This window comes from Mytilus californianus, unplaced genomic scaffold (genome assembly GCF_021869535.1).
Source record: "Mytilus californianus isolate M0D057914Y unplaced genomic scaffold, xbMytCali1.0.p SCAF_3, whole genome shotgun sequence".
NCBI lineage: Eukaryota > Metazoa > Mollusca > Bivalvia > Mytilida > Mytilidae > Mytilus > Mytilus californianus.
This window is the reverse complement of record NW_026262679.1, coordinates 79,099,130-79,109,659: the sequence shown is the minus strand read 5'-3', so window position 1 is coordinate 79,109,659 and position 10,530 is coordinate 79,099,130. Positions and strand designations below refer to the sequence as shown.

The 10,530-nt window shown below is 32.6% G+C and overlaps 1 protein-coding gene across 1 annotated transcript; it reads right to left on the bottom strand.

Annotated features, from left to right (window-relative positions):
• Positions 1-721: 721 nt before the first annotated feature.
• LOC127735143 (complement C1q-like protein 3) lies at positions 722-7,296 on the bottom strand. The gene is made up of 3 exons (XM_052245232.1): positions 7,204-7,296; positions 5,176-5,244; positions 722-1,158 (listed from the first exon to the last, which is right to left on the bottom strand). The coding sequence occupies exons 1-3, from the start codon at positions 7,262-7,264 to the stop codon at positions 770-772; spliced, it is 519 nt and encodes a 172-aa protein (XP_052101192.1). The 5' UTR covers positions 7,265-7,296; the 3' UTR covers positions 722-769.
• Positions 7,297-10,530: the final 3,234 nt, after the last annotated feature.

The following is a 10,530-nucleotide window of genomic DNA, read 5'->3' as shown; positions in this document are numbered from 1 at the left end:
ATTTTTTGTCTTCTAATTTTTACCACTAATCCTTCTCTGAAAAGTAGGGAAGTATCGCATCTTAATATTATAATAACATACTTGTAAATCGAACTCCATTTATTTTCTTCTTGATTTTTGTAAAGTAAACTCTTTTTTATTTTTTTTTGCTGGGTTTTTATTTTTGACTGGTGATATCAAAGGGAGATAACCACTTGCACAAATCGGCAAAAACACCACCGCTTCGTGTTGAAAATAACTTGACGTTTGCGTATCCAAAACTCTATTGCCTAGATATTCATATCGAGTGTTTGCCTTAATGAGATGCTGTATCAAATTTAAATTCAGCCTATCATTTTTAGTTTCCTCGAAAATATTTAGATTTTTCGATCAAGAGACTTGACAATTTTCACGCAAATTTCAAGTTTGAAGGTAAAATTAAGAAAAAAAGGACTTTTAGTTGACGTGTAAGTTTTGACAAGTGAAAACTAAGTATATTCAAGATTATTTAGATCAATAACTTTTTATCATGACAGTGGCATTTTATTGAGTAAGAATGAGGTTTGTCTCAGTCGTTTTTTTAATAGAATTTTCACGGTCACGTGACTCTATTGTTGCTGATAGACTTGGGGTCAAACCGTGACCTGCTTTCCAACTGAACTGAAGAATTAAATAGGATATGGGGTAAACTTAATGCTACAGCAACTCAACAACAACAAAATACAAAATGCAAACAACAGGCATCTACAAGATTCTTAAGGGTATCAATTGGTGACAAATTTAGGCCTTTTTATGCCGCAATGAAATAACCAGAAAACATTGACCAATCTCCTCCAACTATAGTTTCTCCACTATGCTGGTCTTTTTTGATGAAAACCTTGTCTCCTGTTTTTAATTGTAAGACGGCGTTTATAGTTCCCGTAGAATAATTGGTGCCAAAGAGTTTTTCTTTCATAGCATCATTGACCCATAGCTCACAATGCAAGTGCTTTGAACCATCTGATCTCATTGTTGCAGATATCATATAAAGTCCGTTTCTTGGTGTCGTAAAAATTCCAGTACTTGGCGAGTAATGCCCACCAACATTTGTCTTTACGGAGTCGAATTTTATGATCTGATTGATTTGCGGAGTAAAATGCTTCGACAAATTTGCTGTAAAAGCTGGGATAGACTTCTCACCTGTCAATATTGAATAAAATAAATGTTAAGCTAGTTCTGTATATTCTCATATTTTGTAATGAAAAAAAAAAAACAAAAAAAAAAACCCCACCGCATTGAAGGTATCAGTTTTAGACTGAAGTGTAAATTATTGGATTTATTTATGTTCGTGACTTCTAACTTTAATGGATTGACTCGGGGAAAATCGTTAATAGATAGATACTGTTTTTCGTGGTTTTTTTGTCTAAGTCAGATGTTTTTTTTATAAGGTATGGGGAAAATCTGGGTTCAGAATATTGTTTTGTCATCTGCTTGACCACAATATTTGTTTTCATCAAATTTTTAGGAAAAAAACATAACCCCAACCCCCCCTTTGAAGTTAAATGGTCGTTCCCTTACCAACTAGCTCCACGAAATTTGATGCACCACGAATAATTATGGATTCACTGTAATAATATACTGCATAGAGATGTATGAATGAACAAAATTGTAAGGGATATTCTGATTTATATTACGCGTTAACGTCTCAAACAAATCGAAAGACATTCAATCAAGAGGTCAAAATATCTCTTTAAGATAAGTGTTTTTAAATATTTTTGGTACAAGGTTCTTTTGAAACCTGTTCTTTAAAGCCCTCCGTGCTACCTACTGAAGAGTCCTGGGTATGTAAGAGAGGCAAACAATACCAAAGGGACATTCAAACTCATAAGTCAAAAATAAACTGACATTGCCATGGCATATATGAATGGTCATTCATTCATATTTATGTACAGGAATCTCAAGGCCAAACAGACTTTCAAAATCATGCATTGTCCAACTTATCATTATTTGTTCAAATCAAAGTCTGATCTATTTTAAGATTCTTTAAATTTATAAATTCTAAATTTCTAAATTAATAAAGTATATTATTAATAACACCTTAACTGAAAAAGTTCATTATTTATATCTTTTTCCACATAATAAAAACTTCAACAACACAAATTCTGCACTACCTTTCTATTTCAAATACATTAATAGAGTCAATGTTAACTAGAAATTCATTTTAAATTTGTGTAATTCTTTATTATATAATGTAAATCAGGCCTTGGGAGTCTATGTACACAACATATTCGATGGTAAAAATCAAAATAACACAGTACTGCACGTATTAGCTTACCTAATACAAGGAGTCATGTGCGGTATTGTATCCTTTCTTTCATGGTTATCTCTAAACCTTAAACGTTTTAGTCTTTTGCAAAACCACTTACTGTTCATTCGAAGGAACTTTACAAAGTTTTATTTTTTTAGTTTGCATTTTAAGATCAAAATGACTATGTTCTGTTTGCTTGAAATTTGAATAGAATCAATGAAAGTTTAAAATTGAGAATGGAAATGGGGAATATGTTAAAGAGACAACAACCCGACCAAAGAGCAGACAACAGCCGAAGGCCACCAATGTGTCTTAATTCAACGCAGCGAGAAAATCTCGCACTCGGAGGTGGTCCTCAGCTGGCCCCTAAATAAAATTGTGTACTAGTTCAGTGAAAGTGGACGTCACACTAAACTCCAAAACATATAAATGAACTAAAATTAAAAAACATACAAGACTAACAAAGGCCAGAGGCTCCTGACTTGGGACAGGCGCAAAAATGCGGCGAGGTTAAACATGTTTTGTGATATCTCAACCCCCCCCTTATACCTCTAGCCAATGTAGAATAAAGAAACACATAGCAATACGCACAGTAAAACTCAGTTTAAAAGAAGTCCGAGTCAGATGTCAGAATTGCATCTGTGATTCTATGACTGGATAAATTATACAGAGAATTTAATTCAATGTTAAAAGGAATGCAGTTGATTCACACAAAAAAAAATATTATAAGTTATCAGCGATAAAAACAAATCTGGCTAAATTGCATTCAATACTACAAAACAGTAATTTAGCTTTTAATTCTGATATCCCAAGATGTGCATAAACCAGATAAAGACGTTGCAAGGTGTTCATGCCTGATATAGAAATATTATGTCGCGATGTTTTCTAAAGAAAAGTTTTTATGCACATGATGGTGTGGATTGTTACAAGAAACGATATCTTCAGGGTCTTGTGAAGTCTACCTCTCTCATACAAAGCATATTAAATGGTACCTTTACTTGTCCACAAATTAGAGAAGCTGCAGCTTTAGGCAGCCAGAATTGTAACAGGTCTTCCTTTTTTTACTAGTAGTAGAATTATTTATGATGAGATTGGTTGGTAAACTCTAGCTGAACGAAGAGAAAGGTGGAAGTTACAATTATTTTATAATATTCAACATAATAATGCACCAGCCTATCTTTGCAATTTATTTCCACCAACAATCCAAAGTACAGCTGTTTACCCCTTAAGTAATGGGAATGATATAATATATCCTTTTTGTAGACTTTCATTGACCCAAGAATCCTTCATACCTTCAACTATACGACTGTGGAATAACCTTAATGTGGTGAACCGCAACATTGACTCTTTAGGTAAATTTAAAACTGAATTAAAAAATCTTAAACTGAATTCAAAAGCCCAACTACCTGTACATTATGAATTTGGCAACCGTAAACTCAACGTCATTTTGACTCAACTTAGATGCTCAGACTCTTTTTTGAATTATGATCTTAACAGAGTCAATATAATTTCAGATCCGTCTTGTAGCTGTGGTGCTTAGCGTGAAGATTCATTTCACTTCTTTTTTTAATATCCTAATTATACGTATATAAGAATCAAACTATCTAATAATCTGAACTGGTTACCAGAGAACTCTCCACTAAATTTTAACATCTTAACCTCCGGTGATTCGCCATTAACTAATGATGAAAATGAAAAAATGTTAAAGAATGTGTATGAATTTATTAAAGAGTCAAAGAGGTTTCTTATTGTGTTATATAGCACACTAAAGTGCATATACATGTATATTGTGTACAACCATTCACATCATCACACGTCATCTTTTTACATATCCAATATATATAATGTATTGTTTGCATGCATGCTTTGTAAAAAATTCTATTGTTATAAATTGTTCATGGGAGAAGACTTTAGAAGTTTGATTAACTTGTGTCTCATCCCTTTTGCATATTTAAGCAAATAAAATATGTTTAAACTAAAAAACTAAACTTGTCCATAAAGTGTTTTAAATTGATCAAAATTTCTAAATATCAGTTTACTTTTACATGTTTGTCTTTTTGGTAGATGTTAGTTGCTTATATATACGAGGGTGGTAAAGGGTTATTTTCGTGCAACGTTTTCGGCCTTTTAATTTCACGTGTTTTCGTGTTTTGATGATTTATTTCTCGTTTTCTCGTGTTTGGTTCGATGTGCGTGCTTCGTGTTTCCCCTTATTTATTTTCCGTGTTTCGTGTCGGTACTCTTTATTTCTCGTGCTTGTCTCGCATTTGATTAAAAAGTAAACCGGGACTAATTCAAAGTCAGCCCGGATATTGTTTTAAATTATGTATTAATAAACTGTAGCCTATAAGTACTTAAATAACAGTATAACTATGAATAATATTTTTTTTCAAATCAGATGCAACTAGCGGACGCTAAAAGGTGACCATAGGGTCTTCATGTCCATTAATAATGACTGCATGATCTCCAAGAACGGCTGAGTAATAACTTCTAGTACTTTTTTCCTTAATATCTATAATTTTATTTCTCGTGCTTCGTTTTTTCCGATTTTTATTTTCCGTGCAACGTTTTTGCGATTTTTATTTCACGTGTTTCCGTGTTCAGACCCCCACTTTACCACCCTCATATACCAATCTGATAAGTCGCGCCATATCAAAATTCAAATGGATTATTACAGTTAAAAGGTTGTGCTATTACACAACTATCCAAGGTTAAAGGAATTGATGTGGTTTGGGGTTAACCCGCACGATGATTATTTTAAATGCAAAATGACGCAGATGCCATTCATTTCATGGAGATGTTTTAATATTCGACAAACATGTTCCATCTTAAATTTAAATTTGTATTCCTCTAAGTGTTCTCTGTGTCTTGTGTATAACCATGATATTGCTAAATATACAATGAATTACCTCCTCCAAAGCCTCCATATTTCTTTAGTTTGAAGATAACATTTAGTAAATCTTCAACTATCTCGTGTTCTGTATAATAAAAACAAATCACAAATATTGCTAAATGGTATTTTAATAATAATAAATGTTATTAATAATTATATGTTGTGTGAATTTGTTTGGCAATCTTATTATGAAGGAAACAAACAATAAGATAGAAGTAAACTGCTCAAAGAAGATATAAATAGATATAAGAAGATGTGGTATGAGTGCCAATGAGACAACTCTCCATCCAAGTCAAAATTTATAAAAGTAGGCCATTATAGGTCACAGTACGGTCTTAAACACGGAGCCTTGGCTCACACCGAACAGTAAGCTATAAAGGGCCCCAAAAATTACTAGTGTAAAACTATTCAAACAGGAAAACCAACGGTCTAATCTATATAAAAAACGAGAAACGAGAAACACTTATGAACCACATCAACAATAAAGTCCATTGTAATAGCGAGTTTTCTTTATAATCTGGATCGAAATTTATGCAAGTCTAATTTCGGATCTTTTGAAAAGTTTTTCATGTTTGATTGGTTTGCTGAAGATCGACATGTATTAGAAAGCTATCAATACTGATAATGAAAAAGAAGTATAAATTCAAAAGTGAACATGCAATACAATTAAATAAACTAGACATAAGGCAGTTGCAATGAAGCATTTTAGCTTCAACAACACACTATGAGTCTAGACTGTCTAGATAATGTTTGAATTACGTTGGATGGAAATTTGACACAACACCAAAGTTCATTAATATTTGTAAAACAACAATTTTGTGTCTGTATGTTTTCATGTAAACGACCTTTCGACATTTACCAATTCAGAGATGAGGTGAAATCAGTCAAATTGATCTGCTACCCAGCATCATGAATAAATACAAATGGAGAACAAAACAAAGATTGAAAAATATGTTTGACATTATTTCATAAAATTCTATGTGACTAATCTAGGTGATTTGATTAGATTTTAAAAATTAAGAAATAATAACAGCCACTAGTTGCAAAGGCGCACATGACGTATACGTACACAATGAAATATCTATTGATATTGATATCTGTAGATCAAGTGTTATTATTATGTTTATAATTGTTAACAGCTTATAGTTGCATATGTCAAAGAGAGGCATAAAATATCAAAGCAATTTTTAAAATCACAAGTCGGAAACATACTGACAATGTCATGGAAAAAAAACCCAAAAAACAATTGAAAGTCAAACAACATTATACAAAACACAGAAAACTATAGACTGAGCAACACGAACCACAACTAAAACCGTGTGTGATCTCGGGTGCTCCGGAAGGGCAAGCACATCCTGCTCCTGTGAACATGACAACCAATGGAGGAAGAAACGACATAAAAGGAAGCCTTTGGCATAGTGGTATGTGAGAGATTAATCCTGTTTGAAAGTGTCTGTTATTATTTTAAACGACGGTGTTTTTTGTCTTTTTGTTATTTTTTTTGCGTCGTGCCGATCTATTGCGTCCTTTCAAACTAAGTTTTATAGTTTTTTTTCTTATATTGCGCTGCTACACCATTGCCCATATTAAGGGGATGGTTAAGCGCTCGCAAACTTGTTTAACCCAACTACATTATTTATGCGTCTGTCCAAAGAAAGGAGCCTGTAGCTCACTGAATGTTGTTGGTTGCTATCTTTCATATTTGTTTTTAGTATTCTATCATAAATCAGGCCGTTGGTTTTTCGCGTTTCGATTTTCTTTTTATTATAGTTATGACGGGGCAGTTCATAGCTTACTATACGGTATGGGTTTTGCTTATTCTTGAAGACCATATGGTAATTTATAGTTGCTTACATCCAAGTCTTTTTGGTTTCTGGGGGATAACTGTCTCATTGATATTCATATCACATCCCTCCTTTTTATATTGTTAGTATGTACTGAAATTTAGAAATTACTCGAGAGTTTAATACATAAGTTTTTCTAATACCCGAATCTTTCTGTTTTTCATCGTTTCATAGCTATATGATAATCATTTTATACTTACTATGGCACTGCACAATATTTCCATAACAAATCAAACTTGCAAAGAGAACAACAAAAATCATGTCTGCAATTGTACAATGTATTATCCCAACAACAAAACATAGACCCTTTTCATAACCATTAAAACATTTGAATTATAGAATTGTAGCAGCTGTCAATGAATATGATATGATTGCATGTTACCTTGGCGTGTTGAAATAGCGTGATGCATAAATGTTTAGACTTGTAACGATTCAACTAGCGTTATGCTAATTTTTTTTGGGAAAAATAACTGTCAAACGGGAAACTTATAAACAAATAAACAAATTTTGAAACCATTCCTAGATGGTTTCAATTTACTTATCACGATGTGTATGAAATGTGATTTTTAAGGTGTCAAACTTGATGTGTCTAAATCAGCTGAAATTTTATGTGTAGTTTTACAAAACATACGACTCCTACTTTTTTTAAATCGAAACTTCGAAACACATTAAAAATGCAAAGCTGTAGGTCATCGTTCATCCGTCCGCCACATTTTTAATTTCCGGATGATAAGTAAAGTACACCTTGTTCAAATCTTAAATTTTGTCATATTGTCATAAACCATTCAATACAGGTCAAGTTCAATTTTATTGTTTTTGAAATTGGCCGTTCAAGAGTTATGTTATCTTAGTTATCTTAAAAATATGATTTATTTTTATTTTTTCAGGTTGATAATTGAAGAACCAATTCACGAACGAATGGTTTAAAGATTTCAACACAATCCCATGATCTATAAAATACAGGTCAAGTTCAATTTTGACGCATTAGTAATTCACTGTTCAAAAGTTTTGCTACTTTATAATCTTAAAAATAGAAGTATATTTTTGGTTTCCTGATAATATTTTAAGTATCACTTGATAGAATCTTTTGAAATTTTAACACAATGTCAAGTCCATGAAATAAAGGTAAAGTTTGATTTTGACGCCTTTGGCATTTACCAATGATTTGTCTCCTGCTGTCTTTGAATGGTATATTAGAGTGGTCCTGAAAGTTGCATATAAATTGAAATTAGTGAAAAAAATATTAAAACAATTATTGTTGAACATGATTTATCCAAAGTGAAAGTAGGGAAGGAATAAGGCTTCGGTATTATTTAGAAATAAAATCCTATCATTTTATGGTTACATGGCTTTAAAAGAGAACACTGTCAAAATAATTGTGGTCTGATGCCGTATATTTTATGTAAGCAGATTATACCTATATTGACTTTTAACGGACAGCCTTTCTTTTGCTTTAAAATTTGAAAGAAAGATCGGAAAACGATGCTATTACCCGCATACAAGTTTTTATCAATTCTTACTTGCAATGATTATGTTGATGATGACAACAAAAAATATACACTATTATTCAGAATGGTCGAGTAAGAATCAGTTAAGTCGAGTACAAATAATATCCATTTCAGGCTTTAACTGATTTGTAGTAAAGAGAAATAAAATCTATTGAATTCTTAATTTTCGGTTTATAAGTACCTGTATATCTGGTCATCTTTTTCTCTCAGTTCTATCGTTTTAAATAATTTTCATTGTTCCCAAATCGTGCAATTAATAACAAAGGTAGCAAAACCTTAGACAAAGATAATCTTAGGTAAGTGTCGATATTCTGTTTAAAGCCCTTTTGGTTTCATTGGTTTGAAATATCTTAATTTTTTGGCGTCCCAGGCAAATATGATGAAAGTAGTTCAAGAAATGGTGCCGTGTACACAGCAATCGATATCATTCGGTGTATATTACCATGTCATACTGATATCTGATACTATTATGATACATCAGTTGCAATGAACTTCGACTAATAGTAGGACAACGTTGTGACCATGCATACTCATTTCTTATTTAATGAATGGGTAGACTTTAAAATTATCATACTGCTTTATATTTTTTGTGTAATCAGGCTAGGTAAATCATACTAGTATTCTTTCAGTTTATTTATCATTTGTTTTAGGTCATGGTTTTAAAAGTATTTTCCTGATATAATTTAATTGTTGTTACATCTTGATCATATGCTATAGATTTCATGCTTTATATGTGTGTTTTTCACTTTTTTGTTACTTACTAAAAAGGAGATATGGTATAACGGCAAGGGAGATAAGTTTCCACCGATACCAAAGAGCAAGGAGGTAAACAACTTCAGATCACCATACGGCCTTTAATAATGAGAAAAAACTCATACCGTAAAAAAACCTGTAATATATCTCGGTTTAACATAATTTGAAACAATTCAAACTAGAAAACCAACGCACTGATTTATACTAAAACAATAAATCAAAAACAATTATGACAAACAGCAATCAGCGACAACTACTGGATTACAGGCTCCTGGCTTGAAACAAAAACATTAAGAATTGCGGGTTAAATATAACCCCCGCATCACCTGAGACAATGGTGTAAAAAGTAAAATCACAAAAATACTGAACTCCGAGGAAAATTCAATCGGAAAGTCCCTAATCACATGGCAAAATCAAATGACAAAACACATCAAACGAATGGACAACAACTGTCATATTCCTGACTTGGTACAGGCATTTTCAAATGTAGAAAATGGTGGATTGAACCTGGTTTTATAGCGCTAAACCTCTCACTTGTACGACAGTCTTATCAAATTCCGTTATATTTACAACGATGCGTGAACAAAACAGACATTATAAATAAAATAGTCAAAATATGGGTACAGCAGTCATCACTGTGTTACAATATCAAAACAAACAATTATTTACAAAAAAGAACAAAAGCATCTATCAAATTAAAAACCACATTCATTGTGTAACAGCACAACATAGGAACAATATGTAAAAATTAGTAGTTGCAAAGGTCTTGAATCGTCAGATCAGTAGATTTATTGATTGATTGGCGTTTTAAGGCCACTTTCAGCAATATTGGTTATTTCGTTGCAGTCAGTTATTTTATTGGTGGAGGAAGCCATAGTGCTCGGAGAAAACCACCGACCTTTGGTAGGAAAACCGACAATCCTAGTCAATTAAGATTGGAGCCGAACGCACCTGCCACATGCGAGATTCGACATCACAATCCCAGTGTTGGCAGTCTAGTGATACAGTAGTTGGAACAGTACTGAGAACGGATAGACAAAAAGACAAAAGACACAAAGAATCGATCTAAGATTACTGACAGTTACTGAAATCTAGTTCAGAGCTAAATTACAACTCATAAATAAACCAGGTCTCCGCAAACTAAAATACAAACAGTACATCTCCAAGGGATTTAGAGGTAAGATGACATAAGCAGTGAGAGAGAAAGCACGAACGTCTGCTATGGTGGAAAATGTGATGAGGCCAAATATTTGTATCTAGGGAAAA

Bases quoted from the DNA above. Each gene is read 5' to 3' on its own strand.
- LOC127735143 (XM_052245232.1), bottom strand. From the start codon at position 7,264: ATGATTTTTGTTGTTCTCTTTGCAAGTTTGATTTGTTATGGAAATATT. The intron at 5,245-7,203 runs GTAAGTATAAAA...TTTATTATACAG, and splicing joins AAATATTGTGCAGTGCCATA to AACACGAGATAGTTGAAGAT. The intron at 1,159-5,175 runs GTAATTCATTGT...CAATATTGACAG, and splicing joins ATATGGAGGCTTTGGAGGAG to GTGAGAAGTCTATCCCAGCT.